The sequence below is a fragment of the Phycomyces blakesleeanus genome, assembly GCF_001638985.1.
Source record: "Phycomyces blakesleeanus NRRL 1555(-) unplaced genomic scaffold PHYBLscaffold_10, whole genome shotgun sequence".
NCBI lineage: Eukaryota > Fungi > Mucoromycota > Mucoromycetes > Mucorales > Phycomycetaceae > Phycomyces > Phycomyces blakesleeanus.
In genome coordinates this window covers 944,786-966,689 of record NW_017265143.1, presented here as the reverse complement: position 1 = coordinate 966,689, position 21,904 = coordinate 944,786, and the positions used below count along the sequence as shown (strand labels likewise).

The window sequence follows — 21,904 nt, the reverse complement described above, 5'->3', positions numbered from 1 at the left end:
AAATACATATATCTATTATTAATTTACTATAAATTCAGCATATGTTTTTTTTTAAAAAAAAATCTGTTAAGATGTGTTTCTTTTTCTTTCATTTTTGATCAACGAGGGGGATCAAGGTTGAGCCTATCTTGCTGATCTGATCCGGTAGATCTGATCTAATTAAATCTGATCCAAGTTGTTCTTTTAATATAATACCATGGCTACTTAGCCTAACTATAGAATAATTATAATTTTTGGTTTAATTGTTAAAATGATGAACTCTATAATATAGTATTATACTTATATATACCATCTACCATGTATATTTCACAGCTCAAGATTTTATAAAAGTCTTTGCTTATTCCTGTTATATTCATATATATATATATGTATATATGTTTTTAAAGCTTCATATTTGCTGTTTCAATATTAACTCCATAAATACTATACAATTTAACCTATAAGACTATTGTGACCTGAGTATTGATCGTTTGGGATGTATCTTTGTATGCTCCATACAAAAAACACAACTTCTTTAGCTATATTGTTTGAAGTCCGACATTATATAACCAAGCACATCTCTCAGCATCACAACATACTTATTTATATGTCATCTTTTGTGGACTTTTGCTTGACATTATTCTAGATTGCTCTTATTTACCTTCATAACCTTTGCTTTGGTGGGCTAAAATGTATATATTGCAGAAAATATATTCTCGGTATTTTGAAATAGCAAATGACTGTAAGAGATCCACCTAACTTTCATATTGTACTGGTTATTGTACCAGAAAACAACATCCTCTGGTTAAATTCATTTAGATAAATTTATAATAAGAACATCTCTATCTAAAAAAAGCTCTTATGTTACCTTTACTTGCAAACTTTACTAGTAATATTACCACACAAGCATTTCATTTTCAAATTAAGTACAGAAAATCAGCTATAAATCCAAATACATTAAGCAAAATGCTCTTACATATTTAAGTAACCTGGTAAAGCGTACTATTATCTACTATTTAAACGTTGTTTGACATTGATTACTCAAATATTGATCTAAATATCCCATTTTTTCACTCTAAAAAACAATTTACTAATAGGATTCTGGATATTTACACCACAAAGACATATTTGATCCAAAAGTTCCCTTAGGGTATGCACCTAAAAAAAAATCAAGAATTTGTGTCTTTTTTTATTAAGTAAAGCTGTTTAACAAGTTGATCCATGATGCCCAGTGCTTGTTTGACCAAACACAGACCAATATTCATGGAGATATTAAGAGATGAAAAAATGACAATATCGATATTTACACCATTAAACGATGTTTTTAAATGTCGGACATTAGAAGTGTGTGTATGCATCAAATTGGCAAAATTGAGCACCATTATTATAGTGTCCATTTGCTACAGTTATATAAAAACAATAGGTGAATGCGATAGTGTAGATAACACAATTGGTCTGTGTCGGAGATTATATTGGTACTACTCTACCCACACATGAACATCTAGGCCAAGATTTTTTTAACAAATATAAAGCTATATTGTTATGGGAGGGGCAAGAGTTAAGAATGAAGTCTGTAGTAACTTTTATGTTGCTCTTTGTCAACTGACTTGCTTAGCATGTCTGTAATAAAATTAGGAGAAAAGGTTTGGATCAGCTTCACAGTTAAGTAGAAAAATACGTACCAGAAATAGTAAATATACTCGTTTTAGGCAAGGTAGTACAACCACATAAGCTACATGCAGCTTTTACGGAAATTGACCAAGTATACCTAAAAGATTAAGCGTTGACTGATGGTTCACAAACTTTTAATTTAAACTCAATACATCACGCATAAAGAATGTGGCGAGTGATTGGGTTATAGTGACCAAGACTTTAATAATTGCATTAGAAAGTTCCGAGGTTTATAGGGCCAAATACCTGGAAATATTATGTCCATAAATTCGCCCAAATCTTATTATGAGTGTACCTGGTTAGATAGGTAGACATGTACTCTCAGTCTGTAATAGACAATATATTTTTAATCACTTTAATTTTATTCTTAAATTGTACCTAATTCAATATATACTCGTTCCCAAGAACGATGTAGGTATTTTAAAATCTCAAGAATATGTTTGTATGGAGCTGTTACAGGCTCAGTTTTATTAAAGTTCTTTGAATGAGTAGGGCAAAAGAGAAAATTACAACAATTGTTTTGAGGGCTTATAGGGGTTATTTGATGTTTTTGGCTTTAAAAAAAACTTAAGAATATGAGGTTTTTGTAAGGAAATTTCTGATGAGAGTATATATTATTATATTTCTTATCATTTTTTCCCAAAGATTCTTCTAATAGTAGCACCAAGTGTTCGCAAGGATGTTATCTAAAATACACTTAATATTTATTAAAAAAAAAACATTTTGCTGAGCAAATCAACCTTGCATAACCACAGGTTGAAAGTATCCAAGGTGCAACCTAGCACAATATATGTGAAATATACCAGATTTGCCAATGGCAATATAATTCTATACATCATCGATCTATATACAGAAAAAAAAAGTATCCAAAATGGTTTAAATGTGGCGGGTAGATACACTGATGCTCTTATCTAATTCAATTTCACAAGCTTTTTCTTTAAGCCTCTTTACACCCACAGAATCTACTCATTATAAATATTCTGCTTTTTTATTATCATTTCTAAGCTTTAGTATCCTCTTAACACTTGTTAATACCTTCGTCTTCGCTCTTACTATCACCCATTAAAATGAGGTATTGGTCAACTTTTTGTTTTTAGAATAAAAGCAAAAGTAGTATACCAAACTTACGCTATACTTACATATAGCTCCCCTCCCGCTTATACTGACTCAAAGAAGGATGAATCTTCAGCTGAGCCTGCTTCAATAACGCCTTCAACCCCTCACAAAAATCCTAGCTCGTGTTATGGATGTAATACTAATAGCTGTAACTCAACTAAGTCTGAGACCATCTAAAGCTGATACTAATTCTTACTTACAATTAGGTGAATCTTCATCAAGGTTAGTAAAATACTTAAACGGTTTTTTCATATTATCGAAGCTAACTGTAGCTGTAGAAAAACTGGAAATCCTAATGAAATTCCTACTCCCAAGGGTCACTATATTAGAGTAAAAATTCTATGCTTTGAATGTGTTATTTCTTAAACATCTTGTATTAAACTGTGCTGACCACCACATGCTAAAAGATCGATTTCTTTAATAATAATAAATGGGAATGTACAATTGTGGCATGTTATAATTGACCAGCCACACATTGTGTCTATCTATAGTATGACGGATAAACGGCTACCAAGCGTTTTTTTTGCCCATCTGTTTTATATATAAAAGTAATGATAGCCGTATATACATTTAACCATCTCTATTCATATAATAACGTATATAGCAATTTTTGACTATTTTTTTTTTTTCAAAAAAAAAGTTAATTGAATAAACCGTGGAATTAGATCAATAATAAAAATCAAAGGTGTTTTGTAACGATAGACTTATATTTTGCACACAGGTTACAAAGTTTTTGATGATGATATTAAGACTTCCAGTCTCATTTTTTCTCTTTTTACAATACATTACATAGTGTAGATTAAATCTCACCTGGAAATCTAATAGGAAGATTGACATTGTGTTTCTTATAATAATTAACGACATTGATGATAATTACAGTATCAAAACTCTCCCTTTTCTTTTAAATAGACTTCTGCGTGTTTAAGACGATTGTAATATTAAATGATGTCCAAGCCAATACAAAAAGGGGAGTGTGAGCAATAAAAGAAAACTTGAATATCTTGGCATTTCCTTTTGCCTGCATGTTTAAACAACCATTGGAAAAATTGAATGTCTTTCGACTTCAGTAATATAATATTTGGAGATATACTCTGAATTTTTAGAAAATATTCAAATCAGCTCTAAACAGTTAAATATTTTTAGATCAAATTTGTACCAAGTTTAATCTCAAATCATTTACTGATTCAATTAGTCAAATTTTGAAAACGTGTAACCAACGTATCAAAAATAACTTTAGAAAAAAAACTATCTTTAGTATCTATACCATGACCACCAGCTGCAAATATTGGGCTCTTGTTAACACTGAGTAAGAGAACAGATCAGATTTGGAGTATGTTGCTCCTGATCAGCAAGCAATTCAGTCCGTAGACTCAGGCCTACCTTTTTCATAGGCAGAAAGTTCTTGACAAGTCTTCTGTAAAAGCCGTATATTTGTTTTTAAAAGTTTAAAGCATATAAGAATAAATCAATAAAAAAAAGCCAGTGATAATCGCACATGTTATACATAGTCAGAATGCCAAGACCCGTTTACTTTTATATCAAGGCTTAATTTTAGCTTCTAGTGTAACTAATATTTGTATATATATTATATAAATATATATATAAAAATGATAATTTATCTTAAAGTATACAATTATTTTTATTGGCTAATCAATTTATCTAAATATGGTATATTTATATATATTTATATATTTTACGCCATTGAAGTATAATAAATATATATAAATATAAATATATTAACCTCGATATTCAATATTCAATATTCAATATTCAATCTACTACATGGCTGGTGTCATTTAGATTTTTATTTTTCTGGAATTAGTGTATCGAGATGATAGCAGGTCTTCATCATTAGACGCTTGTTTTATGCTCTGTGAGGGTCAAAGACATACACAATTACCGAATAAACAGATAAATCGAAATTACCCACAATACACGAGCTTTCTTGGGCAACATGACGTAGTCCCTTTAAGCCTTTCGGGCTGAGAGAATCAATGACTTAATTGATGTTTTCTCAAGCGATCATTGCCTTCCCTTTTTTTTTTAATTCCCAGACTATAAGGCATCAAAAGCCATTTTCCTTTTAATATCTTTGCATATAAATAGGGGTTCTTTTTGCTTGGTGGGATATTGGTATCTCCACAGTTCGTTCTTCTCTTCTGCTTACCTTTTATTCAAAATGAAGTACATAACACCCTCTCTTTTTTACTATATTTTGCAACCGGCTTATGATAACAACTAACCCTCTGTGCTTTTATAGTACTGATTCTATCCCTCTCACTCCCACCATGGTCTCCACTGGCTATCCTGCTACACAAGATATCATGTCTACTTCAGCCAAAAACAGTCCTGACTCTGATCAGATCCAACAGCAGAAAGGTATATTGATCAGACTCGATAACTAGCTCTTAAACTAACACTCTGTCACTTATTAGAGTCATCCTTCTCTTCAATGTTGAGGTAAAAGTAGCAAAAATCCACATTTTTCATTTTTATTAATATTCTGTGCATTTAAAAAGGTTGAGTGGTGGTGGTTGTATTAAGGGCTGCTTGGAAGCAATTTGTTGCTGTTGTGCACTCGATGCTATTTGTTGGTAAGTCAACCATTTTTATATATCTATCTACAGAGCACTCACAGTTCTTCTTTGTTTTCTAATAGCTGTAAGTATATTTCCGATTGACACGGTGCATTTGTATTAGCACAATTGCCAAGAGATTGTATTTGATTCTTTTGCTTTATTAACTCTTTCTTCATTCTTTTTATAGGCGAACTTGATGAGATTTGCTGCTAAATTGGATACGGCTTACAATAGTTGGCATCTCTTAGTTTATACATATTACTTAATACCTTACTCTACATTCAATAAATTTTAATTCCCAAATTACGTGCTCCCTATCATCTTTTTTTTTCTTTTAAAAAAAACAATATTATAAAATAAACGTTTACTGGAAAATGGGCTACTTTTAATCCAGAAATGGGGAATTTTATATCCAAATGCCTCATTGTATACCTAAATTTAGCAAAACATGTTACGCTCTAGGGGAAGGCTTATATCATTACGCATTAAAAGTCAAACAGACTCGTTATTTTACACGTATATTACAATTCATACATTAATTTTAAACAAGTACACTTCACTCTAAACCAGCTAGACTTTTTTCAGCAGGTTTCAAGTAATATCTATAGCTTAAACTGAAAGTCAAGACGATCGCTACCGACATCCCGACTAGTTTCATTGTAGACATCTTTTTCTTCGGTGGTCATTAACTCCCATTTTTGCCCACGCAAGCTATTTGCGGATGTATACCGGCTTCTTAATGCAAGGAATAAAGAAATAGCCACCAGATGAAGTCCAATGCATATGCCATTTCCTCTCCGATAACGAGGTGCATCATTGGATTCTATAAAGAAAGTCAGTATTCTCAATTATCTTATGCTTAAAAACACGTACGATATATCTGGGCACCAGGCACACCATTGATATTAGCTGCACCGACTATAGCACCTAGTGCTATAGCTCGCTTCCCCGCCGGCGCCAGATTAGACGACATCCATGCGACATGCATCCCGTGCCATGAAGGTGCAGAAGCAGTAAACAGTGTAGCTGCGTATATACTCCAACGACCTGTGCTTGCAGGTAGATAAAAAAGCGTCAAAAATCCGAGGAGACCCCACACCGATCCAGCAAGCGAATACAAAGATACATTTCCATTCTTTTCTGCTCCTCTGGCAATAAGGATCGAAAACAAAAGGTTGATAAGGTACGCGGGAGCAGTCAATAGGTTTGCTACAGTGGCCGAAAATCCTGCCTCTTTAACTATCGTCGGAAGATAGTTATGGATCGGGATGCTTGGCATCATTCTAAAGAAGCAAATGCAAATGCAAGTCACCGTCAGTAAAAGTAATGTGATATAAAGGCATATATTACCCGAGAAAGGCAATACTCAGGTGTATCCACAGCTTTGTGTCTTTTAAAGCAAGAATAACATCTTGTTTTGATATAGGTTTTTCCTGTTCTTGTTTTGTTAGGCCGTCTCGTACAATTCTACGCATTGCTATGCGCTCCTCTCTTTCATTAAACCACCCTTCGCGAGAACGAATCCAGCCGGATGTTCTTTCTGGGGAAGCTGGCAAATACATACTAAATAAGTAACAAAAGAAAAGGTATGATTATAATCTGTTTTGAGTTCAAAGTAGTCTATTGATGAACTTACAAAGCAATTATTCCGACAATATGCGTAGCAATACCGTCTACAAGGAATAGCCACTTCCAACCTTGAAGCCCACCCAATCCAGCCATTTGAAGAACCCCAAAAGATAAAAGACCACTGAATGCTGATGCAAAAGCCTGAACTCCCCAAAACCATGCTAAGCGTGTAGAAAGCTCGTTTGATTTGTACCATTCAGTCAAATAGCAAAGACAAGCCGGAATAAATCCAGCCTCGGTTATTGCAATAAATATTCTTATAACTATAAACCCATTAAAATCCTATAATAAATATGTTTGAGAATGCAGATTATCAAGAGAGTAAACTCACATGAAGTAAGGCGTGTGCCCATGTTACTATTGCCCAAGAGTTCATAAGAAGTGGAATCCAAATATGAGCTCCAATATGCTTAACTGCAGCATTTGACGGAAGTGCAAATAAAGCAAATACGATAGAATATATCATGATAGATGTATTGACACCATCGTTGGTAAATCCAAGATCAATTGCAAGGTTATCAGATACGGCATTTGCTAAGGTATGGAGGTAAGTTTTAAGTCCTAAATAAGCGCGTATTTGAGCCAATATGCGCTTACAAAGGTTGGTCCGATCCATGTTAAGAACAAATGTCATGAGCAAAACGAACGACATTAGGCGTTTGTCAATCTTGGCGACCAATTGACGTTCTTCTTCTTCTGTCCATTCAAAGTTTTCGTCCCAGTCTCTTATCTTTGCCGGATATTCATCAATCGACCCAATCGATCCGTACCGTGTTGAAGTAAGGCTTTTGTCATCACTGTTCTTCCTTTTGTATGCCTTTTCTTTAGGAAAATATTGGTTTGTCATCTCTTTTTTCTTTTGCTCTCTGTACAAAGCTTATTTACTGATATTTGGATGATGATTTTTGTATTATTATAGCCAGGGTATATTGAGATATTCTTCCCAAGAGATTATTAAATGGCTATAAATAAAAACAAAGCAAAATAGATATAATGTATTTTGAGGTGTAAAAAAAAAAGGGTATAAAGATGTATGAATTTTCAATAATTTTCTTTTTATTTTAGCTGTTATCAACCATATTTTCGCACATAATTTTATTATAAAATTATGCAATATTCCTCCTCTTTGTCTATAAATCACAAAATACTTGACAAGAGTGACACCATTGAAGAGTGTTACTTCTTATTGGCCGAGAATTTCAGTTCAAAGAAGTTGTAATCCGAATCTTATTAAGTTTTGTACTGACAGAATTACTTTAAAGATGAATATAGAAAGAAAGAATACGAGCTGGCCAATCATTAAACTATAGTATCGCCCTTATTCTACAGAAGAAGAAAAACAGAGCTACTTTATCTGTAATCATTATTATTTTATATCTACAGTATAGATAAAGGAATGTGATTATCTTTAGGGAATATGGCTGTGCGACCATTCAGTCCCCTTATTTCTTCCCACTATCACTAGACTCATCATACGTATCATATTTTCTTTTTCAGCCCAGATATTCACACACTGTTAATAATACGATAAGGTACAGAAAGAAAATAGATATACTTTAAAAAAAACTAATCGGTACGTCTACGTTTATTCATCGAATCCGTTCCCCTCTCATCGAATTTCTTGCAAAGCAGAATTTCGAAACATTTTGTTCCTAATATTTAGTGGATGACGTTTTATATACAACTTTATATAATGCTATACCAACAGACTATATATATATATATATATATATTACTTTTATTTCTAGCACCTTTACATGTACAGCCTATTTTTGACACTAAAGGTGAGTCTCAAAAAAGCGAGTTTAGTAATATGCCTTGTTTCTCGAGTTATTTGACGTAAAGAAGTGAATGAAAGTCTTGAAGTCTACCCATTTTTAAATACCGCTTACAGTATTGGCCCTGTCCCCACACACAAATGCATGAAATTATAGCTCCTTTTTCTTCGGGTTTATACCTTTAGGATAATAGCTTCCCCACATTCTGAATGCATCCAATATGATACAATTATTAATGGTGTAAGTCGTAGAGAAATATTCAAAACTATATACAGTCAAAGATATTATAATTTGAAATATTATTCAATTTATCGCTGAAATAGAGTTGCTTAATAAAAAAAATATCATTTTGATCAAATTGGCAAATCAAATTAAGACAATCAGCTATAAATCCAGATACATAAAGCAAAATTACTTTATATATATAAGTAAACTGGTAAAGCGTACTATTATCTACTACTTAAACGTTATTTGACATTGATTACTCAAATATTGAGCAAGATATCCCATTTTTTTACTCTAAAAAACAATTTACTAATAGGATTCTGGATATTTACACCACAAAGGCATATTTGATCCAAAAGTTCCCTCAGGGTATGCACCTAAAAAAAAATCAAGAATTTGTGTCTTTTTTATTAAGTAAAGCTGTTTAACAAGTTGATCCATGATGCCCAGTGCTTGTTTGACCAAACACAGACCAATATTCATGGAGATATTAAGAGATGAAAAAATGACAATATCGATATTTACACCATTAAACGATGTTTTTAAATGGCGGACATTGAAAGTGTGGGTCCCAAAAGATTATCCACACTGTACACATAAGCAGATTCTGTAATCCTTTAGCATGGTGTTATCAATACAGTAATGTTATTTATGCTCTTCTCAATATATGTAAACATGATATTATGATAGCATATTATAAAGTAGATATAAATCCTGCTTTTTACTATAATGACAGTATATTAAATAATAGTTTTTAGATATAGTTTTTCTTATGTTTGTCCATGGATAATATAAGTATAATGGAGACTGAACGATATCTTCCTATTCAATATATTTTCCAATTTATCTGATAACCCTTAGAGCATATTGATAACTCCCTCGTTTATTCTTCTTTTTTTTTTTTTAGTAATTATTATAATAATATCAAAATTCAATCCAAACATTCCATTCTCCAAACACTTTAAAGGTCATTACATTTTTGATACAAGTTTTATAACCATTTACACAGAAACTGATTACTTACAATTAATGAAGAGCAAAAAGAAACTTCATTTTTTTAATTCTTTAGATATACACAATAGCTAGTTCGTGTTTTTTCGCACTTCATATGATCTACACATGCTAGCTTACATTTTCATTTATTATGCGAATGAATCCTCAATATCTGCTTCTCCACCAGTCTCCATCTCACTGCTAAAGTTCATAAAGTGAGAGGCACGATGTGACTCATGGTAAAACTCCTTTGGTACGTCTAATACCAGACGATAGTTCATATTCGCATTGAATTGAGCTCCCATAACTATAATATATAAACAACAATTAGCTCAAATCTCACAATTACAAATATTTAATACTTACAGTTGTAGTTCCAGATTTCAGAAGGAGCCATGAAGAAACCAAGGAAGCGGTCTGACAGGAGAATTTGTACCTTTTCTGCGTGAGTAGGCAGGAATCCCTGTGGATTACTACTGGTATCCATATTGTTCTTGCCCCACTCGAAACCACCCGGAGTAATCTTATAGGCCGTAAGGGAGCACGAACCGGGTGTGAAAGAACAGGTGAGTGCAACAGCCTTTTCACCATCCCAGGACTTGTTGTTAGCCAACAACTTGGCGTGAGTGGTCACGTCTTGGGGCGAGATATTCATCAATTCTTGGGGCTGCGTGTGAATCCAACCCAGAGGCTCCAAATCTGCCAAATACTCATGTTCTGGTAGTGTGTTTGGCAAGTGGACTGTCTGGTGTGTACCCCACTGAGGTGGAATAACCACACAGCGAATTTCCTTGACATTTGGTGCATCTGGTGGACTGACACCATACATGAAGCCTGCAATCTGGGTGCGCAAATCAGAAATTGTAATAAATCGCTTTAATACGTTCTTGGGAAGAACATAGGTATAGGTGTTCTCCTTGATATCATCCGAGTTCACATAGATATGGTTGGTTCTCAAGTGCAAATTGGTAGCTGAAATAGCACGAATACGCCACTCTGTCTTGGAAGCAAATGTCGCGTTCTCATAATTACTAGTGGTTGTTACGATCATTTCATCACCATGAATATTGCGAGTCTTGGTGGTCACGGCTGTCAACTGGGATTGCTCTTTGGTCTGCTTCTCAATCTCTGCAATCTGTTGTCGCTGAAGAGATGGTGCCTGGATCTCCATACCAAGAATAATATCTCTGATTTCAGATTGGGTCAATGAAGCCACATTAACGTTGTTCTTCTTGCCATAATCTGCCAAAATAAGATCCTTCAGCTGTACTTCCACCTTAGCCCACTCTTCATCCGACAGGGTTGGCCAGATATGATGAGGCTCGGTAATAGTGGTTCGGTCAGGACGGAGAATCATCTTGGTCTTGTCGTTATTAACATGTAATGCACGCAGAATGAGAACAAGACGAGAGAATGCAGTGTAGGAAGAAAAGGTTCTCAGCCAGTCATCGTACAGGTTGAACAGGACCATCTGAGGCTCAGTAGCCTTGAGAATCAAATCACCAAACTTCTCAACCTTCAAACAAGCTTGGAAGGGAAGCTGCAACTCACTGCCCTTAATGACAATATTGGGGAAATCGAGTAAATGCACCTCAAGAGGATCCAACATACCCTTACGAGTAACAATAATCTGCTTGGGCTGTTCTTCGACTGGCAAAGAACGAATCAGAGCAGCTACTTCTTCAGCTGTCTTCCACTTAGCCAACTGACCCAGACGTTTCTGACCAGCCCATACAGACGTGTGAATGATCTTGAGGAAGAGCTGTCCAGTACGTGGGTTGAATATGAAGATAGCACCGTTGATGGGCTTGGTAGTTAAATTGCCTTCGAATGTCTTGTGGATAGTGACTCTGTATACGTTGGTATCGTCCACAAACCAAATGATCTGATTACTGAAAAGCTCGCCGTAGTTGGTTGATGAAAGGTAAGGCTCAGTAGGTTCAGATGAATAAAGTTGGAGGGCCTTTCTGATACGTTCACGCAACACATAAAGGGCAGGATTGGCCTTCATGATCTTAGCCATGGCTTGCTGAACCAAGGGCTTCATACCAGGAATCCAGTTACCGTAAGCAGAGTACAAGTTGTAAGCGAGATCCACACCAATCATGAGACCAGTGGGCGATGGGTAAATACTCATGTTGTCTGTAGTGTAATCTAAGAATTTTGCACGAGTATAACGCTCAACATCATGCGAATCGAAATCACCCCAGCGAAGCTGAATATCCAACCAATATTTAGTAGTTGTGGGTCCGTCCATAATATCTTTAGGATCGTTCAACAACGAAGGACGTGAAACTGGCCACTTGTAAGCAGCGAACAGCAAAATATCCTATAAAAGCAACATGGAAAGATAAGTCTTTCTCTTCTTTTTTTTTTGGATTACTTGCATCACGCAATTTTTAATATACTTACACTGGCAGACGAGTTCATTTTGTACGATTTACGAGGATGAATAGTCTCCTTCTGGACAGTTTCGATCTGCAAAGCTTCCAATTCACGATCAAACACCTGACAGAAATCCATAGTCAATGCTTCGTGAATCTTTTGCCACAAATGGGCTCTGAAGATCTGAATGAGGGAGATCTTGAGTGTAGGGATTTTTCCGTGCATAAAGATACCAGTAAGATCCAACTGGACCTGGAAACCGACGTAAACGTTGGCACGGTTAATGGTGGGAGACCACCAGAGAGTGAAACGACGATTAGGAATCTGGTTAAGACCACTACGCTGTGCATTGGTAAGCTTCTTGTATTTCATAGATTCTTCGAAACCAGAGTTGTGGACAACCAAGCCATCATAACGCAAGAAACGTTGATTGCCATCGATACGGAAGCCGTAATAGGTCTGAGGTTCAGGAACCAACTCGACAGCCTTGATAGCGACGACCATAGACTGATTATGTTTGGTTATTTCTGGCTCAGCGCGGTACATCAACCAAGTGCTCTGGAAGGATGGAGGAAGTGCCATGTATTCACGCACTGTCATTTCAGAAAAGTACTCCTGATCCTTTGCACTGATATCTTCCTCAAGGGAGTCCACAAGATCGGTGACAACTTGAAGTGAGTCGGTTGTGAACTCCTGGGCACCCTTCTCATCACTGAACCAACGTACAGTGTATATTTTATCTTCGTCGCTCCACACCAGGCTAGACTTGCTGGTGGTAGTCAAGCAAAGAATATGGTTACCGGTTACCTCGAGTGCTTCACCGGATACAGGAATAACCTTGTAAAGAGGCGCAACACCGTCAACACATTCAATAATAGTACGGGGAGAACCATCGTCACCCATGAACTGATCCTTGGTAGTAATATCGCGAGCAAGCTTGACGTTACCATCGGCGAGCAATAAGAAAGTATCTCCGGAAAAACAAGCCTTCTCCCAGAAAAGACCGAGCCAGGAAGTGAAGTAGGTACCTCTAAAGAGAGTATGTTCAAGAATACCTTCTACACCACCCAGCGCTTGGATCATATCCGTACGGTAATTGTTAAGATTCCACAATTTACCATCGTGACGACTGTGCGTCCAGTAGAATGGATTGTTCTTAAGAACCTGGTATTGCTTGAAATCGGTGCGAACACGCCATCCCTTGTCGTACGCAAGTGTGTGTCTGTCTTTTTGGAAGAGGGTGTTGATTCTGGGAATACCACGATCCCAAGAGTCTTCAAGATCCTCAAGTGTCAAACGTCTGTTCTGAGCGTTTGCCTCCTGGCGCTTCAAGGCATATTCAGCCCAGACACGCTGGGAGTCCACAAATTCGGATTCCCATGACTGAATGTAGCGGTACAAGTTGGGAATCAAGGTATCTTCGTCGTGGCTCATACCAGATCGGAAATGAGTAATACCAGATTCTGTTTGCTTTGACCAGCGCAGATCTGACTGAGGAATAAGAACGTGACCCATGGACAACATACCAAGACCACCTAATTCCTAAAAACAAAGCGTGTTTAATATACAGAGTACTACCCACAAAAACTATACCGCATAAATTATCTTACCTTGGGAGTATAGAATACAACGGGAGGGAATCTGGAAGGCATCTTGGAGTTGAGACCAATCTTGATACGTGTTTGAATTTTGTTCTCACACTTGACCAGCAAATCAAGCAACTCGCGTGTGTGGACAACAGCTTCACGGTAATAGGTCATCAGACCGATCAATGCTGTGTTATACTTGTTAGCGATCTTACTGAAAGTGGTACTTCCAGAAGCCATCAGAATCTGACGAATACGATTGTGGAATTTATCCATCGACTCCTGATCTACTCGCAAGTAGGCTTGGGCTGTTCTCTCCTTGGTTTGCTCGTTCACCAGATTCCAAACACCATCCTTGAGTGTAAACTCTTCAGTCATGCTTCTGGACTTGGGCAAGATACGGACTTCGAAACCAGACATAGAGAAGAGCAAGTTCGGGTTATCCTTGGAGTAAACGCTAACAAAGCTCTCTTCCCATTCAATAGATGTCAAGGAACGAGGCAGTCTGTTTTTGATATCCCAGAACACGGCGCGGCCCAAGTTAACATCGTGCTTCATCAAACGCATGCGGCAATCACGAGGCCAGCATTTTTTGTTATTGTATCCCACAATATTCTCAAAGTTAGGATCAGGATGTTCGGTCAAGTAACGTTGGATCAGATCACGGGCTTCGTCTGCTGTAAAGCGGAAGAAGATGTGGAGACGATCAATGTAACGCGAGTACAATCTAATAGGATGTCTGGTCTCGGTTGTTACATCGCGATACTGCAAGAAGTCGTTAGGAAGTTGAGGAGGACCGGCCATTTCACTAGCTCTATGAAGACCAAGGACTAGTAGATCCAAAACAAGGCCATAGTACTGGAAAATGAAAGATGCGAACTGCAGACCACGAATAAGACCGAAAGCGTTTACGTGGTTCATGTCCTTGTAGTTCAAAACAACGTTGTTCTTTGCTGTAGCATAGTCAGCCAAATTGTGATCAAGAATGAGTCTCAACAGGCGGCCAAGTAAAGTAAGATCAACCTTTTCGTACACTCTACTGAACTGAGTTTCAAGCATAACATTACACTGTCCTTCAGATGTGTCCCAGACTTCAGTAAGGTTGTTAATACCCTGACACCACTTATATACCAGTAGCGGTGGGGGTTCAGAGTCAGATGGCTTAATCCAAGCAGGGAAGAGATGACGCTTGTCAGCTTCGTACCATAGATACTGATCAAGATATGCATCCGTGATTTTCTCGAGAGGCTCGATATCGTAAACAGGAATCAAATGAGAGTAGAGATCCATAAATTCGATACCGACTTCCTTGAAGGCACGCTGAGTGAGTAACAGACGTTTAATACGAGAAAGAGCCTCGTGGGGATTATCGTATGCTTGTTCAATCAGACCAAGCTCTTCACGTTGACTCTGGTTAAGACGACCCTGAACGCTATAAGCTTCGCGAAGACGCTCAAGAGCAAGAATCAGCAGCTTAGTGTCGTGCTTGTAAGAAAGTGGAGGGAATGGGATAGGGGAGAACTTTCGGCTTTCAAGCCAGTGAACAGTTGATGTATAAATAGCGACAGCTTCTTCGGCTGTGATATAAGGACCATCTTTGAGGTAGTTGTGCTGACGTTCCTGTTCTGCCTTGAGCCAAAGACGAGTGAGACGACCCAAGTTCTTACGACAGATAGTCTTATCAACGGTAGCACCACGACGAATACGTTCACGATTGTAATGAGCAACACTAGTCCACCAATCGGCCTTGGCCTTGATATAACGCAAGATCATATTCTCAATTGGAGTGGGCATGCCAGGTACCTTCCAGGGAATATTGGCCTTCCATGCTCTCCATGCTTCAGACAAATGCTGCAGAATTGTTCTCGATTTGTTACCCTTAATACCCTCAGGCATAGCGTCAGTGATATCGTGCAAAACGGCGGCTCTCAACTCGAGATCGTAATGAGAATCGACACGCTGCTTGGTGACAGTCTTAGCAATACCCTTGGAGTGACGTCCCTCGAATTGACGAGCCAGCAAGTTACCCAACCAGCGTTCAAGCAAAGGAACAATACCACGCATAAAGAAAAGCCAGACTCTCCATCCAGGAGCCCAGAAACCAACACCAGGACCCTTACCAACAGGTCCAGTATTGAAACGGTAATCTATAATACAAAACAATACACATAATAAATATTCCTTGCTCATGTTGACCAAAATAACCTTTTTTTTTTAAAAAAAAAAAACTTACATATCAAGTGCTTTAAATCCTTGCACATACGGATCTGTCGCATCAATCGGTACTTATATCTGTACATGCCGGTCAATTGACCCACATGGGAAAATATATACTGAAGACCATCTGCCAACTGGAAAGCATCAACATTTCCAAGACGGTATTGTACATGAGAGTCCACAATGAGTTTGGTGAGGCGGAGAATTTCTCTGCACAAATGGAATGCATTTCCGAATCTTGACTTTTTTCTTTCTTTAGTGGTCAAGGTCTTGACAGGCTTCAAGTTGAAATTGTAATCCAAATGAAGGTAATTGAGGTTCTTACGATGGATTAGCAAGTTCAGCATGTTGTAACCCTGGCGACAGACTTGTAGACCAGCTTCAACCCAATCTAATTGAGTGGTCTGGAAGAACTTTGTGGATTTTAGACTGCGGAAGAGGTATTTTTTGTTTAGTGCTTTTGGTGCACGGTGTTTGAGCGCATTTAGTACATAGCACTTGAGCAACTTCTGGTAGGATACGCGCACTTTTACGGGCTGATTAGGAGGGCAGTGCTCGAGATACCAGTTTTTTACAAGAGGAACGTCCTGTGCACGTCGTGTACGACCTGATCTCTTATCAAACGGATGTGGTGCCCAATAAAGTGCAATGGCGTTTGCTGTGTTTTCTGTAGAAATTTCGGTCTCATCGAGGAAAGGAACGATAAACTCGGGAAGGCTGAACTCAGTGTCTTCATCGCCGTCTCCAAATATGGAATCTTCATGTTGCTTTCCAGCTGATTCAATTGTTCGTGATGAAATGGGGTTAACGATGGGATCAAAGTAGAATGCCGGTAAATCCGGATCTTCTGAGCGAACATATACGACAATAGGGTAGTGATACCATGAAACGCGCACACTACGAGGAAGAGAGTTGTATAGGAAGGGGAAAGCGATCTTGTATTCGGTTCGTACAGGTTGACGAATAATGATTTTGTTAATATCGTTGAACTCATTCCAATCTTCATCCGAAGTATCAATATCACGGTAAAGAGGCTCAAACTTAGGACCTCCAGGAATAGCCATACTAAGGGCTTTTGCTGTGAAGAATGAGTTGAGATCAAAGAGATAAAAGTAATTTTTGTCGTTCATGTCTGACAGCAATTGGTGGGCGAGACGGTAGAGCGTAGACATAATTGGAAGATCAAGACGCCACTTGCGATATGTAGTGCCGTTAACATGTTTCGTATCCAATAAAGGCTTTGGATCGTAAAACCAATCACACACAGCTGCATCTTCTTCGTCATCCATTTCCATCTGAATTGCCTCAAGAGGCTCAACGTCCATGATATTGTCACCATAATCCAGTGGTGGTTCTTCGTCATCGAATGGTGGGAATCGCATACGCTTAAAGTGCCGTCTGTCACGCTTTTCTCTTCTCATCATGATCCACATTGTACCCCATTGAGCAATGTAGACTGGTTCAATGACCCATGGGATTTCATTCACAAATGTAATTGCACCAGTAATGTGATACAGGACAGAGACTTCTCTAACCTGTTCCCAAGGCATGGGCATATTTTCGAGCAATTTAAGAACGGCGTGAGGTACATACTTCAATGCACCGAGATAGATACGCTTGTCATGTCTAAATTTCTTTGCTGACATGTCACCGTGGTCTTTGATGATTTTACGCAGATGCTCAGGAGGCATATCTGCCTTCTCATGCTCGATGAAACCTTTTTTTTAAAAATAAATAAATAAATAAACACATTCGTAATCTATGAGTTTTGTTCCAATCGATGATTTTGAATGGACTTACCAAACTTGCGTTTCTCGCCATAACGCTTGTTTTGTAATTGTTGCCATTTCTTTGCTTTTTCGTTGAGTCTATCTTCATAACTTTTTGCAGATTGTTCCTGATTATTCGTTTCATACGCGTATTGGTTATAGTATTGCTGCTGATTTGGATTGTACATGGATGGTGTACTACCAACGGGAACATGAATTCCGGATTGAGAGTTATCCATGATTTTTATGAAATTAAAGCACAATGGCTTATAGATTGGGCTTTTTTTTATGTCTTTTTTTTCTGTTTTATTTCTGAGTGTCAGAAAAAACGAAAAGACAGGATGCACAAAATATACAAAAAATGAAAGGAAGAGGGTCGATTGATCTCCTTTGCAACCACGTCCCGCTCTAAAGGTGCCAGTCGACGTATGTTTTCTTTGCTACGTCACATGAATTTCACCCTCCAATAGTTCAGTAAAAAGATTCATCCTCAAATTTTATTGAGTCGTAGTGACTGCTAGTCTTGGTCAATGCCACTCTAATTCTCTGTTTGTCTTGTTTGTTATTTTGCTAATGCATGGTAAAAATAAAAGGATTTATTATATATAATTTACTTGATTAAAGGAAGAAGATGATACTAACAGCATTGCTGAGTTAAAGGATCTCTTGTTTCAATTACAACTCTTTAAAAAGAATTGTCAAGACGCTTAACCCAAAAATATCTTAATATGCAACCTTAAATTGAGAGACAGATCTTTAGACAACAAATGTTTGTTTCTACGACCCAATTACTTTAAATTCAAGGCGAATTATTTGATATGTTTTCTGGTTCCTTTATCTTGGATTAAGAAAATATTTGCTATTCGTAAACTAATTATGAACTTACCTTATACTACTGTTACCTTTCTTTCTTTTCTCTCTTTCTTTCTCTGAGCAGTTCCTTAATGGGATATTATATTTTGATCTCCGATATATATATATATATATATATATATATATTCTGCTAGCCTTAAGCTTCTTGTCCTGAAAGATACTACACAACAATTACCTTATTTAGAGTAAAAGTTAATCAATAAGAAGAAGAAGAACATGTTTACTGTAAAAGTAAGCATAGGACAAACTTATTTTTCACGTAAACAACCAACAACACTACAAAGGCATTCAATATTTTTAAAATGTAACATATAAGATAATTTTACCAGGTAAATGGAGACAAAACAAAAAACATTTCAGACTATTCTTGAAAGGTAAAACTGTTTTTTTATGTGAGCTAGTAATGACTGGTTATCCAATTCAACCGATAATTTGATATTTCATTTTATTTATAAGTATAGACTTTGAGAAAAAAATGGTGATAAATATATTACCAATAAAAAAAATTCACTGATGTTTCGCATAATATATATATATATATGTGCGAAACATTAGTTAAAATGGTGTATAAAAGTTATTCATCAATACTCTTGATATTACAAAGGATGTTAAGCCCCAGGAGCACAAAGGCCTGGTCAAATATATTGTGATAAACATGTTTTTCTATTTTCCATTTCATTACATCTCAATACCACACTAACTTCTTTACACAACCACGGTGTAACAAAATCTTTTTATAGACTCTTGTATTTTTCTTTTGTCATTTGAACACCCTTAAAAAATCTTTCCCTAAATATATGCGCGTATGTTTTAGTTTGCTCATTTCATTCCTTTCTTTCTTTTCAAATGCTTGCTTCAGAACTGCCGTTTGAGATTTTATCGCGTATCGCTAACTTAGTGGTTTCCGGCGACAAATTGGCTGGCTCTGTTACATGTAAAGCATGGAGAGCCCCTTTTGAAGAAGTATTGTGGGGGATCGTCAATATAACTACCCAAGAAAAGTTGGATACCGCATGCGGAATGTCTCCAGGAGCAGAAAGAATTTATGGATATCGTAGAGCTTATGTCCGAGAACTAAATATATCTACAGCTAATTTCTCTGATGAAAAGGACCTTCTTACACTACAACAACGTTTCCCGAATTTGCAGCGCCTTTTCATTGACGAAGGTTGCCTTGGTGGCATCCGTATCGGGAATATATCAAATTGGAACCTCTGGGGAACCTTGACGAAGTTAAACATTAATTTATCACAAGTAACAAATCCAGATGTCAAAACAGAACTTCTTAAGATTCTGAAAAGCTTGCCACATCTCGATCACCTGGAATCAGTTTGCATAAGGAACTGCGAATCAATATCTTTTACGTTGGATGAATTTGCGGAACTCAATTCCTGTGTACATGAACTGAATACCCTTATCCTAAGTGCCACCTGCCTTCCGCTCTCTCCGACTGATGTGGCTCGAATCCCCACATTAAACCAACAGTCTAAAGTCAAGATGATAACATTTTACGGAACACTTTTTGATTCTCGATGGATTTGTTATTTTGCGCGCAAGTATCCTAATCTGGAGAAACTGGCGTGGATAAGCATAGATCAAGTTGAGACATTAGATCTACATCAAGAAGAAACTATTTCTATCCTGAAATCCCTTCCAAATGTGTTTCAACACCTCAGCCATATCAGTATCCGCACTACCGGGAGTACAGAACAACAACACCTAATTTATTGGAATATCCTTTCTCAGTTTAACATCCCTATCAAGGGTCTAACGCACATATTCTCTCCTCCTATCATCAATATCGAACTACTACAAAGTATTGTTCAGAGCTCGACACAATCATTCTCGTCCACAATCGAAACGCTCACTCTTCAAAGAGATGAAAGAGGTTTCGAAATCCAGGAGATGACAACAACGATTGTCGGGTGCCCGCATCTTGTTGATTTGAACATTCATATTTGTGGCTCTGCTGTCTCAGTTAACGTCATTTTAGATCGGTTCCCAGCTCTGAAGAGACTCGATGTTTTTAATGGAATCATGATTAATTCTGGACATTTAAACAACCAATCTTTGGACCACGGGTTAAGAATGGTCAAGGCATCAAAAGGAAGTTTGAATGTATCAGCATTTTCTTATCTGTCCTTTAACTGCAAATATCTAGAGTACATATATTTAGATGGCATGATTGTATTTGGTCCTATGGATGAAGAATCGGGAAAGGTTGAGCTCGACATGTCTTGGTCTAATATTCACCTCTTACGTTTGTACGATATCCGTTTCAAAGTCTCCCAATCCAACTTTGATAGTAAAAACTTAATTAACCTAATGGAAATTCGGGAGAAAAGGCTTTTTTGCGAGGACAGCAAGGCAGATGAAGGGGGACCAGCTTCGGATAATAGTACAATGTGGTCGAATTGGTATCATATTTTTGGAGGCCTGGACGATGATCTATTTGAGACATGGAATATGCGACAGCTATATGAGCGCGAATTCGGTGAGTCTATCGAGTTCTTCGATAATTATGAGCATAATAAAAAGGTTGGAGATACATCAGTGGATTCCCGTGACAGTAATGGACTGGTGAAAATGGATGATTGGAGAAGCGATTTTTATCGAGGAAACTTTTCGTGGATATTCCAATCCTTGAATAGGATAGTTTCTGAAGATATTAATGTAATCGATACTTGTATCTGGAATCAAGTTTACGATAATTTAGATTGAGAAGCCGTTTAATAATTAAAAGCATACATATATTTATTAAAAGTTACACTAGGCACCGGTTGATTTCAAGTTTATGACTTACTTTATCAAGTGTAAGACTAAAGTAATAGATAACTTCTTCCTTGGTCCGAAGATTGATCTTCACTATCAAATCTTTATCTTCGGACCTTGCGTTTAAATAATGCCTATTCGCAATAATTTGTGTGATGTAAATTTTAGACACTTTCTTTTAGGTAGGTCCTAAAATCAATTTTCAGACAAAATAAGCTAAATATTGAATGGGTATAAGGATGAATATGAACTTGACTGTATATCACATTCGGTGTAAGGAAAAGGCTTTCTAATATCAGGTTAATTAGTAAATTGATATTCTTCATTAATAT

The 21,904-nt window shown here is 37.0% G+C and overlaps 5 protein-coding genes across 5 annotated transcripts; 2 read left to right on the top strand and 3 right to left on the bottom strand.

Moving 5' to 3' along the window:
* Positions 1–2,526: 2,526 nt before the first annotated feature.
* PHYBLDRAFT_64812 (hypothetical protein) lies at positions 2,527–3,603 on the bottom strand (the record flags this gene model as incomplete). The annotated part of the gene is made up of 5 exons (XM_018441350.1): positions 2,527–2,612; positions 2,686–2,733; positions 2,967–3,086; positions 3,486–3,537; positions 3,577–3,603. 5 exons carry the CDS (start codon positions 3,601–3,603, stop codon positions 2,527–2,529), a joined length of 333 nt encoding a protein of 110 aa, XP_018291897.1.
* Positions 3,604–4,922: 1,319 nt separating this feature from the next.
* On the top strand, positions 4,923–5,650 carry PHYBLDRAFT_158813 (hypothetical protein). Its single transcript, XM_018433861.1, has 5 exons — positions 4,923–4,950; positions 5,027–5,145; positions 5,202–5,226; positions 5,286–5,362; positions 5,533–5,650. Exons 1-5 carry the CDS (start codon positions 4,946–4,948, stop codon positions 5,556–5,558), a joined length of 252 nt encoding a protein of 83 aa, XP_018291896.1. The 5' UTR covers positions 4,923–4,945; the 3' UTR covers positions 5,559–5,650.
* A 297-nt stretch (positions 5,651–5,947) lies between these two features.
* On the bottom strand, positions 5,948–7,821 carry PHYBLDRAFT_112426 (hypothetical protein; the record flags this gene model as incomplete). The annotated part of the gene is made up of 6 exons (XM_018428282.1): positions 5,948–6,168; positions 6,219–6,628; positions 6,696–6,908; positions 6,982–7,256; positions 7,306–7,508; positions 7,572–7,821. The coding sequence occupies 6 exons, from the start codon at positions 7,819–7,821 to the stop codon at positions 5,948–5,950; spliced, it is 1,572 nt and encodes a 523-aa protein (XP_018291895.1).
* A 2,298-nt stretch (positions 7,822–10,119) lies between these two features.
* PHYBLDRAFT_145327 (hypothetical protein) lies at positions 10,120–18,166 on the bottom strand (the record flags this gene model as incomplete). Its single annotated transcript, XM_018431417.1, has 6 exons — positions 10,120–10,277; positions 10,337–12,299; positions 12,383–13,897; positions 13,966–16,088; positions 16,175–17,875; positions 17,959–18,166. 6 exons carry the CDS (start codon positions 18,164–18,166, stop codon positions 10,120–10,122), a joined length of 7,668 nt encoding a protein of 2,555 aa, XP_018291894.1.
* Positions 18,167–19,646: 1,480 nt separating this feature from the next.
* On the top strand, positions 19,647–21,521 carry PHYBLDRAFT_168281 (hypothetical protein; the record flags this gene model as incomplete). Its single annotated transcript, XM_018435831.1, has 1 exon — positions 19,647–21,521. The coding sequence occupies one exon, from the start codon at positions 19,647–19,649 to the stop codon at positions 21,519–21,521; it is 1,875 nt and encodes a 624-aa protein (XP_018291893.1).
* Between the last annotated feature and the right edge of the window lie 383 nt (positions 21,522–21,904).